The 27,800-nt window shown below is 56.0% G+C and overlaps 1 protein-coding gene and 1 long non-coding RNA gene across 4 annotated transcripts in view; one reads left to right on the forward strand and one right to left on the reverse strand.

The window, feature by feature from the left end:
- The window catches only part of CAPZB (capping actin protein of muscle Z-line subunit beta), a 135,616-nt gene that overhangs the window by 103,367 nt on the left and 4,449 nt on the right, over positions 1-27,800 (forward strand). For all 3 annotated transcript variants that reach the window (XM_019461579.2, XM_019461581.2, XM_019461582.2), the window contains exons 5-8: positions 15,139-15,280; positions 15,648-15,764; positions 26,411-26,476; positions 27,215-27,291. In XM_019461579.2, coding sequence (XP_019317124.1) covers positions 15,139-15,280; positions 15,648-15,764; positions 26,411-26,476; positions 27,215-27,291 — 402 coding nt within the window. The remainder of the gene's footprint in view (positions 1-15,138; positions 15,281-15,647; positions 15,765-26,410; positions 26,477-27,214; positions 27,292-27,800) is intronic.
- On the reverse strand, positions 22,201-26,092 carry LOC128775897 (uncharacterized). Its single transcript, XR_008420858.1, has 2 exons — positions 23,572-26,092; positions 22,201-23,001 (listed from the first exon to the last, which is right to left on the reverse strand). It is a non-coding gene; the product is annotated as an uncharacterized LOC128775897 (long non-coding RNA).

The raw sequence follows: 27,800 nt of genomic DNA on the forward strand, positions 1-27,800 counted from the left end.
TTCCCAGCTGGACCACACATGACGAGAGTTAAAATGAGACACATTTCTGGGCTAAAAATTATGAAAACAAATCTTTTTCCCCCCCTCTTCTTTCTTTCCTTTTCTTAATTACTTTTTTTTTTTTTTTTAACATCGTGGTACATCGTTCACCTCCAGAAGTTCCATTCTCAGTTCAGTTCCCGAGTTGGTGGTAGCCACATTGGTGACCACGGTACGGCCCAGGAGGCTGACCTCTTCTCTGCCCTGTGTTTTTGGAGTAGAGAGAAGTCAGCTGGGGGCTAGGAGGCCTTTTCTCTGCCTTGAGCACAAGCCAGTGGTTACCTGGGTGTTCCGGGAAACGGATCGGTCCATGGGGTGAAGGGGCAGTAGGTCACGCCCTCCCTTTACCCTTCAGCTCTGTCCCTTCCCATTAGAAAGGCTCATTTGTTGTCGCCCCCAGCGAGTGAGGGCACAAAGCCCTCCTTCCGCCTGTCTCCCTGTCGTGTTGGCAAAGGTCGCCGCGAGGGGAGGCGTTCCCCTAGCACTGCCTTGTGTCTGCTGCGTGAGGGGCCGGGAAGAAAAGTGCTGCCACCACGAGCGCAGAAGAGGCGCAAGGGCGTGCTGCCGTCTCGGGGGCACCCCATTCCATGCTGGAGCTTGGCCTGCACCCCCATAGGCGTTGAGGAGCCTGGAGAGCAGACTCCTCCCCTGTGCTCACCTGGTCTTGGATTCCCGATGACCCCAGATGTTTCTGATTTCTTGGGTCCTGATGGGTCACAGAGTTAGGACTGGCCTTGCCTTGTGCCCGACTTCTTGACCACTGACCCTCTCAAGTGACTGAAGCTACCAGGCTCCGGCCTACGGGCTCAGAATCCTTCTGCAGCAAACACTTCCGGGAGCGTGTCGTGTAGACTGCTGGTGGGAAGGGCCCTCACCGTGCTGGGAAGGCCACTGAACGCAGCCCACAGAGATCCCGAGTGTTCCTTCCTGCCACCCTCCCTGTTGCCGCCCCCGTTGGCTTATGCCTGAAGACCTTGCCAGGGATATTTTGTCTTCCGGCAAAGTGGCAGACACCCCTTTCTCCCCTGCTTATCGTGGACCCGTTAACCTCGATCCTTCTCCTGCTGTTCTCCTTGGGAGAGTGAGTGCTTGAGACCAGAACTGAAACGTGATCCGGGTCAGGCATCTAGAGCCACCCAGGCCTTGCCAGAGAGGGAGTGCTCGCTGTCTCCCCAGAGGCTGCTCTCTGCCCTGAGAGATTACGGCTTCTTCATTAGCATCCTGAGGACCTGATGGATTCTATCCTCAGGTCCGGGGGCGGGGTTGGTGGTGCTTTCATCCGGGCTGTGTCAAGGCTTTGAGTTTGCAGAGAGTTAGAATGAATTATGAGCCCCTGGAACTGATCAGAGTGGTCACAGGGAGGGAGCCGGGGCCAGGGATGGATGGACCCACAGACCCTCCACTTGTAAGGGGCGTGGTGCCCCCTCTCCTGCCTGCATGCACCTTTCCCCCATCATGGGATAAATGTGCCCTCAGTTGGGGTGTGGGCAGGAGGAGCCTTCAAGTAGGAGCCCCTCACAAGCCGGTCGGGTCTCTGCTTCCCTGCCTCTGACTCGGGTCCCTCCCATGTTCATTGATGCCCTTTTTTGCCATCATCAGTGGTATGGTGGCAGCTTTCCCCCGGAGGAAGAACTGTCCCAACGACTGTTGATTGTACCACCCAAGCAGCCCTCATTTTAGGTCCAAATAGTCAATTTGCTGCACATGCTTAGGGGACAAGCCTGTTTTGCTGGCGGGCTGGGTGGGGTCGCTGTCTACTCTCAGGCCATCCTGATGGCTCACTGCCCTCGTCCAAGCCCTCCCACCCTGGTCACCAACATCCAGGCTACTCCATTCTCCTCTGCCAAACCCCAAGACGGTTTCGTACCTGTGATCGTGGGCCTGGCTCAGTCCAAGGAGTGTCCCCGCGGCCTGCGTAGCACCTGGGGACATGGGAAAAGGTAGCAGAAAGGGCAGGCTCTTGGTCGGCTGGCTTATGGGATTGCTTCACGTTCTTTCTTGGCAAAGTTGACTGCTTTTTTAGGCCCAAGCCTAGGGTAGCTCATCGGTCACAAAACCCCATCGCTTGATCTACACGATGCATCTTCCTCGGGGAAGAGTCGGGAGTGGGGATTTCAATGTGGGGCGGCCACCGCTGCTGCCAGGGACCTCGCACTGTGAACCCCAGGATCGGTGCTTTGATTTTTCGGGTTCCCAGGGAAACCTTCCCACCTCTGGCTTTCACACCGGGTCTCACTTTTGCCTCTGTCGGCCTGGATTCTGCTGAGACCAGATGTTCTGACCAAGTGGGCTGGCACTGCTTTCTTCCAGAGATGATTACTCCCGTCTGTGCCAAACATCTTGCCCCGTGCTCTGCGGTCCTTGGCTCTTGGCTTGCAGCAGATAATACCTTCAAACATGCGGTTGCAATTTATTGGCCTTATAAGTTAATTTTAGTGGGTGTGCAATTGATTGAAATCAAAGCTTAATGAAGGCCAGAGTCTGGGGGGTGGAGGAGCTGGGTGGGAAGGCGTTTCGTGTTCTTCCCTTGCTTCGGGTCTGAGATAATCTTCAAAAGATTTAATTAGCTTTTCTAATCAGCTCTCCTTGTCTGGAAGAAGTTTATAGAATGAAACAAGGCTGGCGTCCTTGTGGCAGTCCAGAAACCCACAAGCCTCTCTGGGAGCGGCCGGGGTGCTGGGTGGACGGGCTGCCCCCAGCTCCCTGCCTTTTCTCCCCTCTCTGGGGCCATGCACGAATTGTGGTTATTTCTGCCTCTTCCTTCTTCCATCCTGTCCCTCTGTCATTTGACATTTGGGCAACACTGGCCCTGGAGGGGCGCGGCATCCACATCTGTGTGTGAAAAAAGTTTATCGACTTGGTTTCCCGAATCCTTGGAACTTCATGTTCCCGGCTGCCTCCCCAGACCTTGCACCCAGGGCCGCTGGGGTCTCCCCCCCTTCACTGGACCTGAGTGGCCGGCTGTGGAATCAGGAGGAGCCGGGCCTTGAAAGGGCCTGGACTTCCTTCTCTGTTCTGCCCTTACTCACTCACTGACTCTGGGCAAGTATGTGAACGTTCTGAGCGTCTGTTTCCTTGTCTGTTGAAGAGGTGCCCCCTGCCCTCTTAGGGGTGAGGGGGGCATTCAGTGAGGTGCTGTTCATAAGGCTCCTCTTGCACCGACTTAAGCGCGACAAGATTATTCTAGTTTGGCAGTAGTTATCCCGTGGATGTTTCATGTCCTGGGCCTTTTATGGTTGTGGATATGAGGTGGCTTTGGGTGCAGACGTGGTGAGAGAGCAGGCCGTGTCACATCACCAGCCACACTGGAAGGCTGTGGGTCCTGGTTGGGGCTCAGCTACTGGCCCACAGTGAGACCTCAAGTAAGTTCTGTCTCGAAAACGGAGTGAAGTGGTTCCCATCTGTGGTGATGGGAGAGAGTACTTACGATCGTTCCACAGATACTAAGAACCTTCTGTGCCCTGAGCACAAGGCACACCAGGGAGTGGGTCAGGTGCAGCCCCTGCCCTCATGGGGCTCACTTTTTCTATTACCATTTTTTTTAAAATTTTTTTTATGTTTGTTTATTTTTGAGAGAGAGACCGCACACGTGCGTGCATGAGCGGGGGAGGGGCAGAGAGAGAGGGAGACCCAGAATCTGAAACAGGTTCCAGGCTCTGAGTTGTCAGCACAGAGCCCGACGCGAGGCTCAAACTCACAGACTGTGAGATCATGACCTGAGCCGAAGTCGGACGCTCAACCGACTGAGCCACCCAGGGCTTTATTATTATCATTTTAGAGAGAGAGAGAGCACAAGTGGTGGAGAGGGGCCAAGGGGGGGATGGGTGGAGAGAGAAAATCCCAGGCAGACTCTATGTTCAGCCTGGAACCCGACGTGGGGCTTGATCCCACAACCCTGGGATCATGACCTGAGCCGAAATCAAGAGCCGGCCGCTTAACCGGCTGAGCCACTCAGGCACCCCGAACACGGGACTCACATTTTAACAGAAGTTGAAGAGGTGCAGGTGCACCCCGAGGAAGGGAACAAAGTGCTTGCACGATTTGCTGAGTGATGTGAAGGACCAAACCCAGGTGTGGAGGCAGGAGAGCAAAAGAGCCTGACTTTAGATAGGGGGGTACGAGCGTGCGTTGATGATAGTGGGTTTGCCCTTGCGCAGGAGAGAGTTCGAGTAGCCGGTGTGGTACTTCTGTCCTTGCAAGGCCCGCCCTTGGCTGGCGTCCAGGAGCTTGGTTTTCAAGGAGGGTCCCCACCATTCCCTGATAAGAATGGCGTGTGTTGCTTAAACTCTCTGCACAAACCCTGTGGTTTATGCTGAACTCCTGCTTCGCTCTAGGAGCCTGGAATTTTGTGTGTGCTGGGTAGGGAGCACTCTACCCATAAAAATCCTGGTCACCGGGTCTGATGAGCGTCCCTGTAGACAGCACCTCACACAACTCATTGCTGGAGGAATGGAGCACGTCCTGTCTGACCCCAAAGAGGAGTCACGAGCTCTTGCGAGCTTGTGTCTGGTTTCCTCAGGTCCTCCCCCTCGTGCCTTCCCTTCGGCTGCTTCTGCCCTGTCTCCTTCCACTGGAATAGCTCCTGGAGGGGAGGAAGACTCTGTGCTGAGTCCTGTGAGCCTCTTAGTGAATCACTGAACCTCGGGTGGTTGTGGAGAGCCCGGGCTCAGCCGTGGAGCCTGGCAGGGGCAGGGGGGGTGAGCCAGTGCTCTGAGGCTGTGGTTCCTGGGCTGTGGGGTCACTTGAGTGGAGGCTGGAGCAGGGTATGAGCAGTAGTGAGAGGTACCCAGGCCCTTGTCAGGCATGGGCTTTGGGTGTCATTCTCGGTGCACCAGGAAGGGTCTGGAGGGTCCCAGGGGAACATAGGCCAGCTCTGAAGTGCATCCTCAGAAACTCTCCATAAGCGATTTGGAGGCTGAATTGGAGAGGCCTGAGTGGAAAGATCCCACCCCAGACTTCCCTTAGTCTGGCTACTGGGTCCCAACTACTCGTCCCTCAGTCTGGCCGGGTAAAATCTGTAGCTTTAAGGTCACCCAGTGCCTTCCCAGAAACAGCTGGCCATTACCTTCAGTCTCTGGAGTGTGAAGTGGTGGGGAGATAATTCAGAAAGTTCTGGAGCTTGATGAGACCTGGGCCATTTGGTCAGATAGGTCTGAACGGCTCACGATGCGTAAAGCTTTCTGTCCCTGCACCAAGCTGCAGGCCGCGCTCCAGGGACTGCGGGCGAGGACAGGGTTTGTGTCTGGCTTTCCACTTGTCGGCAGTGTAATCAGTACTTGGGTTTTCACATGTATTATTTGTATCTTCAGCCACGCGTACGGAGGGCCTCTGGGAACCCGCCCTGCCTGCTGCGGGACCCAGACTGCCGCAGCCTTGGGCTTGTGTGCAAGCTCTGGGAGCAGTTAGTGGGGAAACCCGGGCCCCCCTCAGTCGTGCCGTTTTAATTGGCTAGGGAGACGGGCCGAGAGAGAGGCCTGTCTGCCTTCCGGGGGAGCGGAGCTGGTCCGCGTCCTGCCCCCACAGTGCGAGGTTCAGCTGTCCCGTGGCCGCCACTCTGAAACGGACACTGTCCGCTGCGGCTTCCGGAGCCCCTGAAGAGAGAGTCTAGACCAGCCTGCAAGCCGCCCCCAGCCTGGAGGCGGCTGGTGGGAGTGAGCCACCCGCCATCCTAAGGCCGCAGCTCAGGGTTTGGCTGCCCTGGCACGCCGTCTGAGTTTCATCTGCCAAAAGGTCAAAGAGGGGCACCCGGGTGGCTCAGTCAGTTAAGTGTCTGACTCCTGATTTCTGCTCAGGTCATGATCTCACGGTTCCTGAGCTCGAGCCCCACATCAGGCTCTGCACTGACAGTGCAGAGCCTCCTTGGGATTCTCTCTCTCTCTTTCTCTCTTTCTCTCTCTCTCCCTCCTCCCCACCCCTCACCCCTCACCCATGTGTGCGCTCTCTTTCTGTCTCTGTAAAAATAAATTTTACCAAGAAAATGGAGGAAGGTCAGATGGAAAGCAGGCGTGTGCAAAAAAGAAGTTTGTTTATAAACACAGTCCCCCGAATCAGCATCGGTGACTCTGATTCCTCCAGAAATCTTGGCTTCTGGCAAGCATATGTCACACGGTCACGCTTAGATCACGCACTTGCACGTCTTGGGGTGAAGACCCCCATCGGGAAGGAAGGACCAGCTCCCCTCAGTGATCAAGCTGTGCTCCTGGCTGAGCTGCCTCCCGGACTCCTGGTAGACCCATCTTTTCTGGGAAGCTGCTTTGTGCACGAATCAAGAGCGGGTGGTCTTAACAAAGGCTCAGCCAGCAGACCCTAGCTGCCTTATTAAGGTGGAGGATCCTTCTCTTCTTTCCAGAATTCCCAGTGTGGTGGGCCCCAGCCGCCAGGCCATGCACCGTCGTCTCCTGCTTTCTTTTCCCAGACCAGCGTGGTATACGGTGGTGGTGGTGTGCTTGTGTGTGTTCATCTGAGCCAAATTCAACCTCACGGGTTGAGCCAGGGCCCCTGAGCCCCGCTGCCCGCCTGCACTGCCACGGTGCCCCTTCTACACGGGGCCAGCCAGACCCAAGGTCGGGTCCCAGCGGCCTCTTCTCAGCCCTGTGGCTTGGGCGTGTTTCTTTCACTCTCTGGGTTTCGGTTTTCTTAACTGTAAAATAACATACGCAAAGCCCTTGACACAGAATGGGTTCCCCACGATGGCAGCCCTTGATGACTGTGATGGCTCTGTGACTCCAGACGGCCAGGATTGTTGCGGGGTTCCAGAGAGCCCGAAGACAGTCACTGTGGCGCCGAGCGTGGACGGCTGGGTCAGATCCCAGAGCCAGATCTGCCGCTCCTGTGGGCGGCACCCTTGTTTCTAGAGAGACCTTCGTCGTGTCTCTGTAAGTAAAAAAAAAAAAAAAAAATTAAAAACCTTGTAAAGAGGCTGTAAAGGGCTGCGGCCGTGGTCCAGATGTGCGTTTCAAAATGCAACTGGCGTTAAAGTCACACGTGCCTAAGCCGATCGGTATGTTTGCTCAGGGGATTGTTGCACCTGTGTGCCCTGGAAGGCATTTCCACAGAATACCTGTGCCGTGTCCACGGGCAGACTCGGACACGTTCGGCAGACCGCGGTGGGAACGGCTGGTCTCCACACACCCGCGGGGGCAGCGGGGTCTCAGCCGCGGGTCTGCCAGCCTGACCCAAGGGCCGGCCTTTCTCCATTTTGTGCAGAGCCAGCTCCAGCCCCCAGGGAAGTGGGTACGGGACTGTGCTCACAGAGCAAACAGGACGTTGCTTTGAGTGCAGTTGAGAGCAGGCCAAGGTTAGGAGGAGGGAGATCTTCCCTTCTCAGCCCAGAGAGAAGGAGCCTCAGGGAGACGAACAGCGCCCCCCTGCCCGGTGGTTTCGTGGATGCATCCGAATGGAGGCTGGTACGCCAGGGGCCGGGGCCGGGCGGGGGAGCCCGCATTTCCCAGACCCTCGTGGTTGTGGCTGTCAGCCTGTTCTGTGGCTCTCTGTGGGCTTTGCAGATGCCGTAGCCGTCGGGCAGCACCCACGTCCTTCTGTTGGGCGGGGAGGACTCTTCACCTCTCGGTGGTGGCCAGTTTGGAGCCAACGAGAGAGGAACGTTGGTCTGCACTGCAAGGAAGGAGGCCCAGTTTTAGATGCCTCTCCAAGCAAATTGGAGATTTTTCTTTTTTCCTGGAGTGGAATTGAATTGTTCCCACCTGTGGGTACCAGGTGCCTTCTTACGTTGTAAGGATGTTTAAGGATGATCAGAAAAACAAACTGCTGCTGGTAGCTGGGAATTTTAGTTTCTTTTTTCCGGCTGGGAGGAAACAAGAAGGTACTGTTCTGGGGCCAAACTTGAGCCGCTAGTGAAATGGCTCTGCCTCTGGGTTTCCTTCTCCCTGTCTTTGCCATGAAGTCAGTCAGCGAGCCTGAGGGTTTCCATCTGAACAAGCACCCACATGACCTCCTTGTCACTGTCGTGACCAAGTGCCAGTCACGGTGAAGAGTGTCCCCCCAAGTCTTAACTGCTGATACACAGGGAGATCCCAGAAGCACCACAGACCACGGCCGAGACACAAGGGCACAGAGTAGGGAAGGAAGAATCTCCTAGAATCTTAACACTTTGGGACATTTTAAGGGACAGCCTTCCTGGCTTCAGACAGAATACCAGAAGGATTCCCCTTGTTTTCATTGGACTGACAGTAAACATTTCTATACAGTGTGAACCCTTTGCCTGGCATCTCGGCCTGCACACATCATCTATCCCCTCTGTCCCTCCCTCTCCATCCTGATGGCCCCTTCATCTCCAGTCGGATCGGAGCCCGTGGGAATTCCCACCTAGATACTTCTGACCCCCAACTCGGAAGAAGCGTCCAGACCACGTGCGTCCTTCCAAGTCGACCATCACTTTCTCCACAGAAGGGTCACCCCAGCCGCCAGGACTCTATAGAGCTGGTTGGGAGAGCTCATTCCCTCAGTTTGGAACTTGGTCCTATACTCCCCTGATTGCACCCTACCTCTGTGTGTATTCCCACATGCAGAGACCTCCGGGAAGGGTGGCTCGGATGGGATACGGACGACAGACAGCAGGCTCCAAAGCCCCACAGATACACTGAGTTGGTGAAGCCATGTCTTTGAGATTAAGTAGAACAGATATGAGTGGAAAGTGGTATTCTCAGGTCCAGTGCACCAAGGTCTCAAAAATACAGGACACGGGAGACAATTTTATGACAGTGCGTAAGGAAACACATTCCGGGAGGGATGAGCACGAGCTCGTATGTGTCATCATGAGTGCGGCGTGGTGGCCAGGAAAGCTGCCTCACTCCTGGGCTCCCGAATGGAGAAGCTGCCTCTGCCCCCAGAGCTGTGCTGGGCTCCGCCATACGTTGGTCAACACGGGGTGCTGACATCTGTTCTCGGACCCTTACTGAAGGGGATAAGCAAGGGGCCGGGGCTTAAATTCACGTCTTAGGAGGAATAAGATAATGGGAAGGTCACAACAGAGGAGTCTTGGGGTTTACGTAAGCTATTTTTAGATATTTAAAAGGATTACTGGAGGGAAGAGCATTAAGTTCTTATTTTGTGTGGTTCTGGTGGGCAGTGGGTGGAAGTTTTCACTCTAGCCCTGTGAGAACTAGTCAGACTGTCCAAAATGAAAATGATGGCTTTGGTAAAAGTAGTGAGTTCTCTGTCACTGGAGGCGTGCAAGGAGAATCTTGACCAACTTGATTCAGGTGTTAGTAATGTGCACTGTGGTGCTCAGAGTGTACCTCATACGGGCGCTGATGCAGCCACCAAATCCTGGGCAGCCGAGCCAGATAAGACCCTGGTGAGTCTGTGATCCAGCTGCCTCATTTTGGAAATGGGAAAACAGTCTTTGCACCACCTTGGTGCCAAATAAATATTCCTTGCCTCCTCCTGGCTTATTTAATGAAGCCAACTGCAGAAGGAGGCCCCTCACACTCTAGCATCTAGGGGCCTTATGATGCCCCCAGCTTCTCTGACCTTGGGGGTGATGGCCTGGGCCTCCACATCAAACATGACACCGCACTGCCAGAGGGCCGCGTCTGCTGCAGCCCCCCGGCCACGTAGAGCAAAAAGAGCACATCCGAGTGAGGCCAACAAGGGCCCGCTCCCAGCAGGTCTGTCCTGGATGCCGTTCTGCTGGGAGGGTCATGGCGTGTGACTCATTACCTGCCGGGGCCTCTGTATTAGAAGCGTGGATCCGGCTCTTCTCCCCGGGGGCAATTTGAAAGGAAGGAGTGAAAGCCGACGAGGTCCCATCCACTCCAGTCCCGTCTTTCCTGTTACATTTGCAGCCCAGCACTGGCCAAGACTGGGGATTGGGTAATTCATACTTAGAGCTCAGATTCCCGGAACAAGTTTCCATGCTGGGTCTCCACGCACAGCTCGGCCGCACACACCCCGTGAAGCTTCAGGAGCTGAGATGTTTTCTTTTCTTCAGCTTTTGTGAAGTAGGTCATTTTGAGTGTGAAGTATGTGAAGAATTATGTTTTCCCTCTTCTGTCCGCTACGCCTCCACCCAGAAGTCCTGTGGTTGGAGAGTTACGGACTCAGAATCTGTACCCATGACTATGACGTGATTCGAGTGCAAGAGTCATTTGCAGGGAGGACTGATACTGAGCTCTGAGGAGTCGGGCTTTTAGTTGGTCCAGGTTCAGGGATGTAGCTGGTGATAGGGAGTAAACTTGAGCAGATGATGCTTAATTGTAATTGACTGTGCGGATAAATGTGAGCCCACCTGCTGGGCTGGCTGCTTACCCCCAGCTCCTCTAGTGGCGGAGGTGGCCCGTGGTGCCCCGATCTTCTGGACTTTATGAAACCTGGATCTGCCTGTTGTGCTCAGGTACTGGTTTTCAGAGGACGGGACTTAGGGAGCCGGTGCACGGTGGCCCCATCTTAGACCTAGCTGTCCGAATTCTCTGCAGTTCCATTGCCTTAGGAAATGTTCACCCTTCGGACGCCTGGCTGGCTCAGTTGGTAGGGCACGTGACTCTTGATCTTGGGGTTGTGGGTTTGAGCCCCACGTTGGAGGTAGGGTTTACTTTGAGAAAGTGATAATTTAAACAAATAAATTTAAATTTTTTTTTTTTTTTTTTTTTTTTTTTTTTTTTTTAAGGGAAGGAAGCATTCACCCTTACTGGGAAAGTCTTGGGAGCCACTGAGACCACGGAGCCCTGTGGTGGATGGTGGAAGGGGTTTGCTTTTCAGTGGACACCAGCACAGTTTGATTCCAGCTTGTCATTTCCCCACTGCGGGTGTCCCTGGAGCTTTCAGGGGCACCGCTGCCTCATGATTCAAGACTTTCCAGGGTGGCTTCTCCCCAGTTCCCCTGCAGAGTGTCCCTGTGTTGTCCCCAGCTAAGACATCATTCATCCCCTTCACCTGAGTCTATGTGGGTTTCAGGACCAAGAAAAGCCTCTGCTCTCGTCTTCAGGCCTTCATGTTTTAAAGTTCTCAGAGCTGGGGGCACCTTGGTGGCACGGTCGGTTAAGCACCTGCCTGTTGATCTCAGCTCAGGTCCTGATCTCCCAGTTTGTGAGTTTGAGCCCTGTGTCGGGCTCTGCACTGACGGCACGGGGTCTGCTGGGGATTCTGTCTCTCCTTCTCTCTGCCTCTTCTCTGTTTGTGCATGCTCTAAATAAACAAACAAACAAATTAAAAACACATTTTTTTTAGATAAATAAAGTTCTCTGAGCTGCCCACTTGACCAGAGAGCCCACCGCAGGAACTCTGGGCCTTGCCTCTTGAGCTCACACAGCGGTGTCGTGGCAGTTGGTATGGGGCCCGTCCTCCCTCCCTCCCTGGAGGGCTGGGGCTTTAGAAATGATCAAGCGCTGGCCTGCTCTCGGTCCCGGCACATTGGATCATTCATTCACATTGACGTGCGAGGCCCAAGAGCGGGTCGCTGGCGATGGTAGAGCCACCTTATTGAAATGGCATGTTCGCATTTAAACAATATTAATACTATTTGACTCATTAAATATACAAAGGCCAGTTAAAGTGCTTCCATGTGTGTGCTGTTAGTTCTGGCGGGCGACTCCTCAGATGGCTTTATGTGGTTTCAGACAACATTTTAGCACATTCTTAAAATACCCACAAAAGCCTTTATGTAAAAACTCATAAATGTGAACCACATAAAAATTATTTTTTTCCTGTTTCATGTCATTATGATCAAAGTACAGTAGGTAAGAATAAATTTTCAAAAACTTGTTGAGGTCCCTGTTTAATTAATGCTTCACTCGCAGAGCCAAGCTGTAAACCACGTAATGGGGGGCTGTCTGCATGCCCCGCAGTCACCCCGCCACCAACCTGCTCACCGCGGTCCTTGACGGCACTTGTCGGGGAGGCTGGTGTTTCTGCGAGATTCCGAAACGGCCCTTCTGATCACTCAGTCCTCTGCTCCCTTTGTCTTGGAGCATCAGGTTGGGACTTGCTGGCTCCCCAGTCCCCGGAGATGCCTTTTGGTGAATGGAATGCAGGCCCGTTGTTGACTTGCTGTGTGTTGGGGCCATATGCCTGCAGAGGCCGGGTTTCAGCACGCCTGCCTCACCCCGATGAGGAACACCCCGATGGGAGAGGGAACAGATTCAAAGTGAGGTCAACGGCGTCGCCTCCGACCCTGCTACCATCGCTTTATTACAAGTCAGATCGACTGTAAGTTAGGATGCTGCCCAATGGACTCGTACCTGGGCTGTTAAAAACAGTGAGAGATCATGGGGCCCTCTGGAAAAGTGCTGACGATCCTGTGCCAGGCGAAAAGGCCGAGCTCAACGCAGTACCGTTGCTGTGCTTTTCGTTATATAAAAATTACGCACCCGGACAAGGACTGGAAGGGGATTTGGAAAAATCAGATTTATGGGATAAGTTGATATATGGTATTGTGGGCTAATTTTTAAATTTCCTTGTTTTGTAACTGTTCTTGCAGTGAAGTTTTTAATTTTGGAGAAAGGAATAGCAACCCACATAGGAGTCAGAGTTGTGTTTGTGTTTTTACCTCGTTTGTCTCCGACTTGAAACTTTGTCCCGGTCAGTGTGGCCCAGAGAGGAGGCTGAGGATCCCGGGGAGAGGCTGCCCAGAGTGGGAGCCAGGCCACCGGGCGGGACGTTGGGGTGGAAACGGCCAGTTCCACCATATGAAACATGAATGTAGAGGTTTTGGTTTCTGGAAGAAAACAAGTCCAAGGGACAGGACCGAGGGGAATCGACTGTAGGCTGCTTGGTGCTGTGGAGGTGGTCTCTACGTGGTGACCAGGGCTGTGAAACCACCAGGGTCTCTCCCGGTTCCCTTCCAGGGCTGCCTGGCCCGCTTTCCCCAGTACGCTAGGGCACAGAGGGCGCACAGCCTGGACAAGACCACCGCCGCCGTCTGGTCATGGAGACCAGGGCCACGAGCCACGAGAGGCGGAAGGGTGAGAATGACTGTGGGCATCAAGCCTTCAGAAGGGATTATCGGCCCCTCCTTTTTGCCAGCGAAGAAAAGCCACAGTTTTTAGAGCTGTTGTTTCTTCCCTTTTGATGTGGGGCCGTGCTCCCCACAAGCAGACCGGAGGGGAAGCCGTGCGTTAGAACCCTGCCCTCCGTCCCCAGCAGGACTGGGCTTGGCGGGGCTCTTCTTCCCTAGTGTGCTGGTGTGCCTCCTGATGAACGTTCAAGCTGCGGGAGCCACCAGAGCCCAGGAGAACGGGCCAGAAAGGCTTCCCAAGCCCCTGGTTGGAGCTCACCCGAGCACTGCGGGGGCCCTGTTCTAGAGACCGCTGGATCTCCAGGAAGAGAGGTGGGGCCACAGGTCCTAGACCGGAATACATCTCATTACCACCCCCCACCCCCAGAGAGTGGAGTGTGGACAGAGTAGGAGCAAGACAAGGAACCTTCCTGAGTGGGGTCCCTGAGTGTGGATTTCTTGGAGGTCGCCTAGGAGGCCTCTGAGCTCTGCCCTCCACCCCCACCCACCCAGGTGTATCTGTGCTCTGTGTTGCACTCGCCTGGAGCCAGCCCCTTCCCGCCCTCCTTGGCTTGACCTTGACCGTGCGGTTAGCCCTGGCCCAGGGCAACTGGGGGTGTGAATTTCATCTGACGGCTTAATCACAGCGCATCCTGCGGGGAACGAGAAGCAGGGATGGGATGGATGGGATGTGATGGCAGCGACGGGCTGCCCCCTCTGCCCGAGGAATCCCCGCAGGGAGGCGTGAGGGTTGCAGACCTCGTCCGCACCCCTTGGGCACCCGGTGGGCCCGCTGTGGGTTAGGACCACAGCATCCTGCAGCTCAAAGGTAGGAGACTCGTCCTCGTGAGGAAAGGCTGTTTCCTTGCTCCGATTGTTACACTCGCGTGAGTCGCCTGCTGACCTTGGCACCAAAACGTTTTAGTTTGAAATCGTTTCAGATGAAAATTACCCCCCCACAAAAGTACAAAGAACTCTAGTGTCCCTTTCACCCACATTCTCTAAATATTAGTATTAACCGTGTATATTTTTGTCATGTAACAGCTTTATTGAGAATTCACAAACGTGTTTATTTTTAGTACTTATTTTTGTTATTAAAATCAATAATCATCTTTGGTCAGATTTTTTACTTTCCCGTGGGGTTTTTTTTGGGTTTTTTTGTTTCGTTTTTTTGTCTCTTACCAGTCCTATAAAGTAGGTATTACTGTTCCCATTTTATAATGAAACTAAGGCCCAGTTCAGACTGTCAGTACCTGGTAACACTTTATAAAGAGTTGGCGGGTGGGTGATGTGTGACCACAGCTGGTGATGGGGGGGCCGGGGCCCAGGCCCCTGTGCCCCCCAAGCCTGTGCTCAGCGCCGCACATGTGCTGCTGGCCCTCCCAGCGAGCCCCAGAGTGTGCCTGCCACACCGTGGATGCCGAGGTTAATTGGGGTCAGAGAGGCCACAGACGTCCCGGTAAAGAATGTGCTCTAGCAGCGGGCTGATAAAGAGCGTGCTGGGACGCGGGTACTCACCGCACAGCGGCTGGTGACCCGCTGTGCCCCCGGCCGCCCGGTTCTGCCACGCTGTCGCTCTGGGTCTGCTGGATTTGGGACCCCAGCCTGATGTCGTCCTCTTCCCCCCTTGCATTTGTTCTTCGTTAGGAGATTTTCCACACCAACTCAGACCTGAGGAGGGAGCTCGGGGGGGGGGGGGGGAGGAGGGCTCTGCTGTTTTTTTCTCCTGATCCCCCTGTGAAATAGCCGTCCTGAAAGGGATGTCGAACAGTAACGATTACTCTGGTGATGACCCCCATTGTGCGTCCGTTCCACGTCACACACTTTGCTGGATCCTTCATCTGGAAAGAACCAGAAGCCCGGAGAAGTTTAGTAAGCTTGCCAAAGACCACAGAGTTAGTATGGCAGAGCTCACACTCCAGTTCAACTTTAGGACTCCTAAGCCCCTGTTCCTTTTGGGACCCCCTCCCCCAAGCACAGGTGCTCAGGACACGTGAAGAGTCAGCCCTGGAAAGCACCGCAGGGAGGGAGGGTCCGCAGTTCCAGACAGAGCTTCAGATGAAGCTTTGCCAAATGAACCCCTGGGCTGATGATCTGTAATTTGACGGGCTTAACATCTAATGGGCACGTGGGCCTGTTTCCGGCAGGTATTTTGAAGGCGGCGTCTCATCAGTCTACCTCTGGGATCTGGATCATGGTTTTGCTGGAGTGATCCTCATAAAGAAGGCTGGAGACGGATCAAAGAAGATCAAGGGCTGCTGGGACTCCATCCACGTGGTGGAAGTGCAGGTATGGCCCTTCCCCCCCCACCTCCTGGCAGAAGTTTCTTGAAGTGGGGGGGATGCTGTGATATGTGAAGCCCTGTTCAAGCCCTGTTCACTCCTAAACGCGCCCCAAAGCCACTTAGTTCTATAGAGAGAAGTCAAGATTGCAGTAGTCCCTGGTGCTGAAGATCCCAAAGAACTGAGTGCACGTGGTTGTAGACTCAGTCCCTTTAGAAGCCAGCTGGGATTTTCTAAGAAGGTCATGTGCTGGTGGCACAGGGTGGTGGGAGGGACACGTTCGAATGTAGAATGGCCCTGAGTTCAGGGGCCGCTTCGGGCTCTCCTCAGCTCAGGGTCGCATCTAGGGTCCTGATGTCCGTCTCGTCCTGCAGGAGAAATCCAGTGGTCGCACCGCCCATTACAAGCTGACCTCCACGGTGATGCTGTGGCTGCAGACCAACAAATCGGGCTCTGGCACCATGAACCTCGGAGGCAGCCTAACCAGACAGGTAAGAGTTGCCGGTGCCCCGCAGGGAAGGCCTGGGGCAGCCTCTGTGCCCGCGGGGACCTCCCCACAGGCCTCTTGGTGATTCCGGAGATCAGGTCTTGGAAGGGTCTATCTTTTTGCCAGGGTGTTTACGTTGAAATGCTTCTGTGATGTTCAGGACAGATTCCTGATAACACTTTAGAATGGGAGAATGTCCCAGTTGTGACTCAGGTCCTGTGTGAGGACTCTTGGTGGCAAGTACAGCCTTAAGCAAAAATGAAAACGAGGCGTTTTGTGTGACTGAGAGATGTCCGGGCTTCGTTTGGTGTGACTGGGCCTGGGGCGTCAGGACTCCCGTGTCTCCGCATGGGAGCAGGCGGCCTCTGGCTTGCATCTGGCGGCGGGCAGTCCGGGGGGAAAGAGCTTCCCTTTCACAATAGGTCTCCTCTAACCCCAGCAATGTCTCACTGGCCTCGGCCACCTGTGTCCATCGCAGTATCATTTCCCAAGGCCGGGGGGGGCGTGAAGCAGTCTGGCCAGACTTCAGGTTGGTGGTGGTATAGATGGAAAAAAGGGTGTCAGTTTCCTGCGGTAAAATCTGGCTGCTTTTCGCCATGGGGGGAGGGATGGCTGTGGGCAGGCAGGAGACTCTGGCGGAGAGGTGCTTTGTGCAGAGAACTGACGGGCGTTATCTTGTACACGGAGTGACGGCAGAGACAGCGGGTTCGCGACAGGCTGCTGGGGACGGTAGCCAGTGTGTCCAAAAAGGGGAGAAAAGGCTGTCATAAAAGCTAAGAGGATCCAGGAGAGGACATGCCTACCTTAAGCATCTAAGCGGGTTTTGCGGCCGCCTCGTGCGGGTGCCCAGTAGTGACTGGTGACCAGCAGGCACTGGGGGGAGCCTGCTGTCTGCTGAGCTCTGGCCCCCGCCCTACACGGCAGCGCTCCGAGGACAGACCTCGGTGATGCTCACCAGAATCCTTCAGCGCGGGTCCAGGCAGGGTGCTTTTCGAAACTCCAAACATGCCTTCCCCTCAGAAAGAAAAAATGAGGACGTTTGGCCAGAGCTGTCAAAAAGCTGCCTTAGTCACAGGATCTTGACATTGGAAGAGTTGAGAGGTCACCTCCCAACCTGACAGGACACCTGCCGCCCTACTGGGCAGAACTAAGGAGCTTGTCCACTCCTTTTACGTCGGCCTCCACTAAAAGTGGCATCCCAGGGGACGCCTGGGTGGCTCAGTCGGTAAGCGTCCTTCTTCGGCTCAGTCGTGACGTCACAGCCCGTGAGTTCGAGCCCCGCGTCAGGCTCTGTGCTGACAGCTCAGAGCCTGGAGTCTGCTTCGGATCCTGTGTCTCCCTCTCTCTCTGCCCCTCCTCCTGCTCACACTCTGTGTCTCTCTGTCTCTCAAAAATAAATAAACTTTAAAAAAACAAACAAACACAAAGTGATGTCCGAACAGGAGCTCTCCTCCAGTGCGCCCAGGATCGCTTCGGCTGGCATGTCACGAGCCCACAGGTGCCCCCCTACCCCTCTTCCTCCCACGAGCCACCGAGGGCCCGGGATTTCCTGTCGTGCTCTCGTGCACTTGGCCTTCTTTCAGATGAGATTTTACGCTTGACCTCACTTTTTGGGTTTTACCCATTCTCTCGACACTCGACGTTCAGTCCTGGTTTCAGTTGTCCAGGTGTTAGCCCTTCCTTCTGGTTTTGTTACTTGCACATGAACCACGATGACTGTGGCTTCCCTTTGAGCTCGGGGCCAGACTCAGAGCCTTCCAGTGTGGCTGCCAGAGACTCCCTCAGCGGAGGCATCATCTATCTGATAATCATCTTTCCCACAGTCCTTTTTTTTTTTAGGGGGCGTCGTGGAGCCAGCCGTACGTCCAGTGTGAGCCAGGGCTTCCTTTTTTTTTTTTTTTTTTTTTTTAAGTGTATTTTTATTTGAGAGAGCGAGCAAGTAGGGAAGGGACAGAGAGAAGGAGACAGAATTCCAAGCATGCTCTGCACTGCCAGCACAAGAGTCCGACATGGGGCTCGAGCTCATGAACCGTGAGATCATGACCGGAGCTGAAGTCGAGAGTCGGACGCTTAAAGGGCTTCACCCTTTCAAAGCGAAGACCGTGGAGCAGTCTATGGCCGAACGCCACCTGCCGCTTCCGCCGGGCTCCGTGCCTCCGGGGGGCCGAGGGGCTGCGGGCGTGGCCACGGCTTCTTCTCCTCGCCCTCACCGGGGCTCACCACGTCTGTGTACCTCCGGCCACGAACAGCCGCTGGCTCGGGCCATCTCTGCAAGCCCTCCTCGGCAGCCCGAGGGCGTCCGCCTTGCCGCCCACGGCCCACTCCCGGCCTCACGTCGGCAGCACCAAAGAGCTCTTCGGACACACAGAGATCTTCGGCCCTACCCGGACCCGCCACGTCGGGATCTGCGCTCAGCAGAATTTTCCAGGGAATCTGCGTGCACATGGACACTTGACAGTTCTGTCGTGGGTGAGGGTGGTGCCCCACGTCGCCAGCGAGCAGCGCTCTGGACACTGGCAGGGCGTCCTGTAGCTCAACTTGCTCGGACCCTGTCCACCTGGAGATGGCGTTAGATCCCAGCAGGTAGGGGCCCAGGCCGTCCCCGCAACAGGTATCTTCAGATACCACTTGCAAGCCACCTGTGCTGGCTGACCAGCCACATGTCAGCAGTTTCCATAAACCCCTCCTTGGGTTCGATTAATCTGCTGGAGTGGCTCCCAGAACTCAGGAAACCCATTTACTCGTTCGAGCGCCGGTTTCCTACAGAGGATATTAGAGGATACAGATGGACGGCCGAATGAAGACAAAGCAGAGGGCGAGGTCTTAAACAAAGGGGCTTCTGTCTTCTGTCCTCGTGGAGCGTGAGCTTGGCGCCCGGCATGGCGGCACTTGGAAGCGTTCTGTTCCCCAACCTGGAAACTCTTTGGCTCTCCCTCCTTCGCCCCTGCCTGGAAATCGGGGGCACCGAAAGATCCCCTGGCAACCAGCCCCCATTTTGAGGTGCTTTCCAAAATCTCCTCCTTAACATAAGCCCATTTCACCTGTATGGCTCCCAAGTGATTTCAGACGCTGAGGACAGGAGACCAAAGACCATTACGACAAAAGACGGTCCCACTGTGGCTCAGGAAATTGCAAGGCTTTGGGAGCCACGAGCTGGGAGCCGTGGAGGAAGACCGGTGTGTATGAGAATTATATTTAGGTCACTGGAATGAAAGCATCGATTTCTCACAGAGCAGAATGTCGCATCTGCCACGTGCCTCTCACCCGCCTGCTGCTTAGGTGTCCTCAGCAGCCCGTGTCCCAGATGTCCCCTCCAGGTGTGTCTAGGTGACCTGGGAGCTGGAGGCTGGGAGTTGCTGCTTCCTGCAGAGCAGACTGGGCCGAACTGGCACCTCAGATGCCACTTGAAGCCTCTGCGTGTAGGACCGTCAGCCGCCCCACCTGGAAGAAAGGCCTTCACCTGGAGCTGGTGCAGGGCAGTGGGGTGTCTCTGTGTACAGGGCAGAGAAGGGGCGGGCGCCTGGGTGGCTCCGTCAAGTGTCCAACTCTTGATTTTGGCTCAGGTCATGATTCACGGTTCCTGGGATCGAACCCCGCGTGGGGCTCCGTGCTGAGTGCGGAGCCTGCTTAAGATTCTCTCTTTTCGCTCCCCCTCTGCCGCTCTCCCCCGCTTGCACGCACGCGCGTGCTCTCTCTCTTTCTCTCTCTCAATTAAAATTAAAAACAAAAAAACAAAAAAAACCATCCTGAGACGTCGTAGCAAAAAAAGGGGCGGGGTCGAAGAGAAAGGGCAGACCTGGTAACACCTGGGCTCCCTGGGCTCCCAGAAGTCCGTTGGCAGCAGTGTGGTGGTCTTGAGAACGCCCTCCGGAGGGAGCCCTCTTCCGTGCAGAGAACCTCGCCTCTGCCCCGGCCAGGAGTGCCCGAGGGTCCCTTTCGACAGCAAATGATTTTTTAATTTTTTTTTAAATAATTTTTTTAATGTTTGTTTTTGAGAGAGAGAAACAGAGTGTGAGTGGGGGAGGGACAGAGAGAGAGGGAGACACAGAGTCCGAAAACAGCTCCAGGCTCTGAGCTGTCAGCACAGAGCCCGGTGCGGGGCTCGACCTCACGGACCGTGAGATCATGACCTAAGCCGAACCAACTGAGTCATCCAGGCGCCCCGTAATGTTTTAACGTTAATAACTCCAATACTTTTAATAGCCGTATTTGATAGAAAAAATAGATTGCGGAAAAGATGAATTTAGTGACTCACGTAGGTTTGTGGGCTCATGGGCTCAGCAGAAAAGTGCGTAGATGCATTTGAAAGAGGGCAGGGTGGACGTTTTGTCAACATGCCTGGGATGCGTCCCAGGGCCTTAGACCAGCCCCCCCACCCCCGTGCTAAGCCTCCACTGACTGTGCCGAGTAAGAGGGGCCTGAAGCCACCGGGGATCTTGGGGGTCCCCGTCTCTGGCCCCTGGGCGGGGCTGTCCCCACTCATCTCAGACCCGAGGCCCATCATTTTGCGTGGAAACAGGCCCTTGTCCTCCAGGAACCCTTGGCGGGGAGGGCAGCTGAGCCCGGACGGCCAGCTGTACCGCAGCCTGCCTCCCCCTCCCCCTCCCCCTACCACCCGGGCGACGGTGGAAAATCCTAAATCCGTATCCGGAGACGGCTTCCTGCACCACTTACCGCTCCAAACTGTTTATAATTCCACTGGTTTACAGCGACCCGGACAAATATTTAATCCTCAGCCTTCCTGGTAGTTTCGGTCGGAGCCGCCAGCCCACGGCCAGGGCCTGGTTCCGGCTGGCCGCGAGTGGTGCCTGCTGCCAAGCCACACGGGCCTGATGAGTGGCTGTCCTCAGCCCGCCAACCGGGGCCGCAGGCCCGTTTGTGTCGCCTTGTGCCCTCGGCCTTTAATGAGGAGATTCGTGCTTCTGTCATCCTAACGGCCGGTCGCATAACTCATCCGAGGTGCGTTAAAGCTGGGGCTGGTTTCCAAGGTAAGTAACTGAGAGGAGGGGCAGGGCCTCGGCCAGGGAGACAGGTCTCGGCTAATGATGCGTGGCTTCCGAGCAAACGGGAAATGAGGGCTGCGGGTTTAGCTGTGTGTCCCAGATGAACCTCGGGAAAACGTCCGGTTGCCTTGGATTGGGAACCAAGGGGTTCCAGGAAAGCTGGTGATAAAGAGTGGGCGATGCATGGTGCTTTGGGGGGCTGCCCCCTTGATTCGATTGTAAGCGAGGTTGCGTTCCCCTCCCTGTTTAACCGACAGGAGGAGGAGACCGACGTTTGAACTGTTACGTAATGTCCTCGTGCTGATTTGTCTAGTAGGAGGCGGAGCCAGATTTGTCTGTCTAGAAAAAAAAAAAAGAGGGCTGCCTTGTACCATGCTGTACTTTCTGCTCTTAATCTGTCCTCTGGGCCCAGCAGCCAGGAGGTCATTCGATGAGCTGGTGTCAGCCCCGAGGCTGGTAGTAACAAAGAAGAACAAGGCAGGAGGGGCGGGGCGTGAGCGATGGGGTCAGGGGAGGCTTCCTCATTTGAGCTCCTCTACCAAGCCATGCCCGCAGTGACCAGACCCAGGCTTTCCCTCTGGACGCTAGGCCTCCCCGCGGCCACACACTCACCCCTGCCTCGTGTGTGTCTGGAAGGAAGGACCCGTGTCACCAGGCACCCACCCTACAAGCCATCCCAGCCAGTGGTCGGGAGCACTCCTCCACAGAGGCCCCCAGGGGTCCCTCCCCAGCTTTGGAGGCTTTGCCCCCAGTCCTCTTCTCAGTTCGGTGGCTGGGAGCGTAAGTGCAGGACTTGGAGAGCTTCCTTTTTTGTTTGTTTTTTTGACGTGTATTTTTGATAGAGGCAGAGCGTGAGTTGGGGAGGGGCAGAGAGAGAGGGAGACAAGAATCCAAAGCAGGCTCCAGGCTCCGAGCTGTCAGCACAGAGCCCGACGCGGGGCTCGAACTCACAAACTGGGAGATCAGGACCTGAGCTGAAGTCAGCTGCTTGACCGACTGAGCCGCCCAGGTGCCCCAGAATGGAGAGCTTTCTTTGAATCGTTGGTGAATTTAACAACGGCCGCCTTTCCCCCCTGCTCACAACACCCAGGCTGCAGAGGCGCTCCGGTGGGCTCAGACCGGGGGCGCACGAGCCTGCGCTCCCTCGGCGCCCTCTCCCGTCACCTCCCCTTTGGCCCTTCCTTGCCTCCACCCTCCCTCCGCCTAGCAAGGCCTCCTGGGGACACGGGCTGGAAGGTGGAACAGGGGGAACAAGCGTCGGCTGGGGGGCTGGGGAGGAAGGGTGTGCAGCCGTGCTTGTGGGAGCTCCTCACAGCCAAATCGTAAGGTCCTTCCCGGGGCGGAGGGCGGAAGGTGCCCTCTGGCCGACTGCCACCTGGGCCCCAGGGGGAAGGCTGTGGAGCAAGTGAAAGACGTTGCAAGCCAAGTACCAACATGTTAGAAAGGAAGCTGCGTTGAGAGGTCACTTCTCCTGTGTGACAGCTGGAGACGTGGGCAAGAGGCAAGACCATAAATCTCTGGAAGGAGATCCAAGGTTTCCGATCCGGGGTGGGCGCAGATGTTCGTTTGATAGTTTTTTTAGATTCCAAACATTTAGAAACGAAGGTGGAATGTTGTGTCGAGTGGGGGGATCAGGCGGGTCCTTTGCAAGCTGAGCTCTCTCCCCACTCAGATGCAGGCGCCCAATGACTTGTCTTTAAGCCAGAAAACTCCAAGGCAGTCACCTGCCCTTGTGTCACGGCAGGGACATCCCCTTTGACTTGAGCTTGGCAGTTGGGCCGGGCGGTATGTTCTAGCAGGGGAACGAGGCCCGTGGCGTCTTCAGGAGGCAGGCGAGCACGGCCCGCAGCTCAGGGAGCACTCGCTTGCTTCTTTGTGCTCCGTGAGGTGGCCTGGATCAGCGCTGGGCGGGATCAGCTTCTAGGGACAGTCAGGCAGGAGAGGAAGGGACTGGAGATCCGCAGGGGGCCCTGCGGGGGAGGGAGGTGGATGAGGTGGGGTACTGTTCGGAATTTCCGAGCCCCGGATTGTGGTTTGTCTTTGATTTTTCTGGGAAAGAATGTGCATGAAGTTGAGCCCACGGAGAGGTCTCATGGAAGAAAAACAAGCTTCAGGATTGTCCAGACCTGGGTCAGTCCTACCCTGCTCCCTTACCAGCTGTGTGATCAGGACAGTCCGCTCCCCTTCTCTGAGTCTCCGCGTTCTCACCGTTGAGCTAATAACACCTGTTTGGAAAAGCTGTTGTAGAGGAAAAATAAAAAACCATTTGGACACGTGGTCTGTGCTCAATAAATAATAGCTATTTCTGTTATTATTCAGAAATGCCTTCTACCGCATACCCTATAAGCAGAGACTTTTCCGTCTTCTAGAATATATGCAGTTCTAGGCTCAATTAAAATTTCCCTAAACTGGGCACACCGAACCTTCCTGGAGAGGCTGTCTGACCACGTCTTCTGGCTTGACAGCGTGTTAAGTCCTGGCCTCCAGCCCAGCTCTTACCCAGAGCACAGCTCAGTCGGCAGGAGGACGTCTCTGGCTTCTGCCTGAGAGCCAGGACCGGAGGAGTCCCGGGAATGGAGCTGCCGTTCTGCCAGGCCCTGTCCTGGGCACGTAGTGGGCCCAGGTCGAGGCCTGGAAATGGAGGTATGGGCAGGCCAAGGCCCTCACCCCTTGGGCTCCAGAGCGGGACACGGAGCGGGGCTGGCTCCCTTCAGGGTCCCCCCCTCCAGGCTGCGCCTGTTGGAAAATGCCACATGGCCACGGGAGAGACTGGACTTGAGGAAGACGGCCTGCTCTCCGCGTACTTACCGTGTCCTTCCCATCTCCAGGCCACAGCGGAGGAGAGGAGCTTGATGGGGACAAGCGGGCTGGGCTCTGACTTCAGACTTGGTTGGATCCACTTTGTGGAACATCTGTGCGGCCACAGCACATAAAAATGTTTTCCTCTGGCAGCCGCTTTTATAAGGATGTAATAATATATGCATTGCAAAAATCATTCTATTTTTGGTGGGTCAGCGTTTCCAGCAAGCTGACCCTGACCAGGTGTGGAGGGAGTCGGCAGGGGTGTGGGCAGGGGGGCTGTGGAAACACGTCTGTGTGCGCCAGGGCCCCTTGCCCGCACCCCCAGCCCATGTCTTCCTTCCCTTTTCCGGTCCCTGGTCCCTGCCAGGCTTTTCCTTGGGCTCGGATCCCCTGCCACAAGCTTAGGGACCCCTTGTGTCCTCCTGGGGAGTCAGTCTGCTCCTAGAGAAGACCAGGCCTCCTCACTCTCCCCCTACCCCCGGCCCCCACCCCAGACCTTTTGTACCTTTGGGCGACTGGTGTTTTCCTGCCCTTCCGTTCCCTTGAAGGTTGATCGGAAGCAGAGATGATACCCGAGAGGTTGGGCTGCTGATGTGCTTGTACTTAACCCTGGCGGCCCAAAGCCCTCTGCCAACAGTCCCAGCCTTACTTTGGGCTGTTGGCGCTCATTTAAGACGGGGCCCTCGGTGAGCTCAGCCTCGTCACTTCCCCGAGGTTGCCAGGAATTTAGCTCCCGCGGAGCTGGAGCTGGGGAAGGCGGCGAGAGACCGTGCTTTGTGGGAGGACAAAGGGTGTTTAGGAAACTTGACGTGGTGGGGAGTGGCTATCACTTCCGAGTTCAGGAGCGCTCTCACTTCTGTTTGGTGGGGGCCCCTGTGATCTCTGAGGCTCCAGGCTCCTCAGGGTCGCCAGTGCCAGGGGCAGGCCAGATACCCCATTCCTGCCCGTTTCTTGGGGCCAGGGTGTTGAGACCTTGCAAGCACCAGACCTCCAGCTTTGCCCACGGGTTTCTTAAAACCCAGCACCCTAAACTGAGTCCTGCCCTGCAGACGTGGCCGGGCCGGGCAGCCCGGAGGGAGAGGGGCCGACACCGCGCAGCTGGGCTGCCCCTGACCAGGCACCGGTAACGGTTCCTCTCTGTAGCTGAAGTTGCGTGGAAGCCCTTGTGGCAGCTACATCACGTTGTCCTCAAGCTTGAAATCCTCTCGAAACCACGCGTCTCTTCGCAGGACTTGGTTCCCATTCTGTACTTGGCGAGGTTCACGTTGGAGCCGGAGAATGTGGTTTGCGCTCACCCCAGCCAGCCGAGACCTGCCGTGACCCGGGCAGATGCCTTGACATCTTTGAGCTTCCGCTTCCTTGGGTTGCAGACAGAGTTCTCTTACAGGGACTGAGCGGAGTAGATGACCCTGCACTTGGCAGCTGTCGTGTCCCCGTACCAGCCCACGTCCCTGGGTTCTGATCATTCGGACCCTCGATGCTGTCACCAGGGCTGGTGTGCATCAGTGTTGAATCTCCAACTCATATCTTCCTTTTTGGTGAAAGTAGTGTCAGTCTCCGCCCTCCCCCGGTGTCCTGGAAGCTGTGCTGTGACTTTTCAGGGATGGCTGGTCCACAGAATCGGACCTGTCTGACCCTGGAAGCCTGATCATTTAAAGCGACCTGGGTCCCTCGTACCATCTGCTCGCTTCACCTGGCTCCTAACGGGGTCTCTTCTACTGTTTCTGGCATGAAAACCATTCTCTCTGAGAAGAAAGTCAAAATAGGTGTGGGAAGCAGCAGAGACCTTTGACCTCTGAGCACACTGCCGCCCTGCCCTCCCCAGGCATCTGCCCTGCTCTCCTGCCTCTGAAGCCCATTCACCTTCCCACTCCCCCTGGGCTTTCTTGTCTGAATTCATTCTGAGCTCTGGCTGTCTTGGTACTCCTGTCCTTATCTTTTCATCCTGTCTCGGGGGGACCTGTTTCACCCAACAGTGAGCAGGGCCGCTAGGAGTCTGTCCACTCCGTAACTCACCACCGTCCTAGGCCCCCTGTGAGGTGTAGACGGGAAGGCTCTCCTTAAGGAATCCACGGTCTTGGGAGGGAACTCTGCCTTGCACAGACGGAGGGGTAGGGGGTCCACACCTCGTGCCTAAGTGTGCAGGTCAGGAATCATCTGTCATCCCCTCCCCTGCTTTCTTTTACTACTTTCAGTAAAACTTTGTCAGGACTTTAATAGTTAGGATCATTGGACCAGAACTGACCCCGCCCAAGACCCGACTGCTGGGTCCCACCTCCTCCAAAACCCTACTTGGTTGCTGTCCAGGAATCTGGGTTCAGATCCTCTTGCTCAAACTGCCCCCAGCCACGTGACCAGCCCCGCAGGCTGTGCACTAAGAAGTGTCTGGGCCACGACCTGACACTACCTGTGTCACCTTGGGCGAGGCTCCTCAGTCCCCGGTCTCTCGAGGCTGCTGGCCCCTCCCTCCGAAGTTGCTGTCACAGGGCAGTGGAGGCTCTTGTGCAGTATGAGGGGACCCACAGCCTGAGCCAGTGTCTGGCCAGGGCCATCCCCTCTGCCCTCCCTGCTGCGGCCTGGGGGCTGGGAGGGGGGTGCTCCGGAAGGCTGCCCCGCTGGGAACGGGGCCTCTGGGCCTCTGCTGGCTGAGCTGTTTATGACTCAAAGCCCAAGTCCCCGGTGCTTGGGTTCCGCGCTGGACAAGTGGCCTTGTACCACCTGCAGCTGACTCTCCAGCTACCGGCGGGAGCGACGGGCTGTGCGCAAAGCACAGGGCTGGCCTGTGCTGTCGGCAGAGGCTGCCGTGCGCGGCTCTGACGTGGAGGGACGTTCTTCTCTCTTGCAGATGGAGAAGGATGAGACCGTGAGCGACTGCTCCCCACACATAGCCAATATAGGGCGCCTGGTAGAGGTGAGTGGGGCTCTGGGTCACGCCCCAGCGCCAGACATCCTGCCCCCAGGGGTGTGTGCGGGCCTGCGGGCCTCCTCCCCGGTGCGCAGCGCCTTAGCGGCCAGCAGCGTGTTTCTGTTTTGGCCCTTTTGCCCTGGGCTCGTGTGTTCCGAGCCTCCTGATGGGAATGCACGCAGGGCTCAGCTCCCGGGGCACCCCCTCTGTGCCCCCCAGCGCGTGCTCCCAGGAGGCTGCGCAGGAAGCCTCGGTCCTGCTCCCCCGGCCCGCTGGGTGCCAGGAGAGACCTGAGCTCAGAGAGGAAGTGTCCCTACAAGGTCACGGGCTCAGGAGGAACTTCAGGAGGCTCTCCGGCCGCAGCTGCTTCTGCCTTCCCTTCCCCACGCTCTTTGGAGGAAAGGGTGCTCTCCGGCTTCACACAGTTGTTCCTGAAGTTGGTGGGGGGCCTGAGAGGTGGTGATGTGGTTTAGACCTGCTCCTGTCGTGGTCAGCGGTGGCCACCAGTCCCTGAGTATCGGCTTCCTGGTGTCTGAAGCCTGGGAAGGGCTCAGAGCACAAATGATAGGCGGGGTCTTGGCCCCGAGGGGGCGTGGGGGTGGCCGGCTCACTGGGCTTTGGTGCGGTCTCACGCCTCCCCCCTGTGGCCACTGCGGGGACTGCAGGGGTGAGCCGGTGGAACCGGGAGGGTGTGGGCCTCAGGACTCCTGTTTGCCATCCTGTCTGACTGACCTCCCTTCCCAGGACATGGAAAATAAAATCAGAAGTACGCTGAATGAGATCTACTTTGGGAAAACGAAGGACATCGTCAATGGGCTGAGGTAATGTACCCCCAAAACATAAGCTTTGGAACCAAAAGACGAGGATTTGAATTCTAGGTGTGCTGCATAACACTTCTCTGTCACTGGGCCTCAGTTTCCTCATTTGTAACACCTGCTGAAGTACCCACGTCATGGGATCGTTAGTGCAGATTTTGAAAGGTCAGACCCCTCACGCACAGTTTGTATTCTCAGTAGACGCCGGTTCCTTCCCTGCTGTTTTTGTTGTCTTGGGACATTCACCTGGACAGGCGTTGGTGCCCTCGTCCCTGAAGTCCCCTCCTCTCGGTGCCCCGCCTCATCAGTTCCATCTCAGGAATCTGCCCGGACCTCACAACATGCGAGGGAGTGCAGCCCATTGGGCTCTGGGTTCCCCGGCTACTCCAGCGTCCTCCAGGGCTCTGCTGGCTACGGCCATGGTCCTGAGCCGCCCCTCCCCACCCATCTTCTGTCCTTGGTTCTGCAGCCTGGGCCCAAATGAAGGCTGGGAGGGACTCTCTGGGTCTCCAGAG

Source organism: Panthera pardus, unplaced genomic scaffold, assembly GCF_024362965.1.
Source record: "Panthera pardus isolate Hobbes unplaced genomic scaffold, ASM2436296v1 HiC_scaffold_11, whole genome shotgun sequence".
Classification (NCBI taxonomy): domain Eukaryota; kingdom Metazoa; phylum Chordata; class Mammalia; order Carnivora; family Felidae; genus Panthera; species Panthera pardus.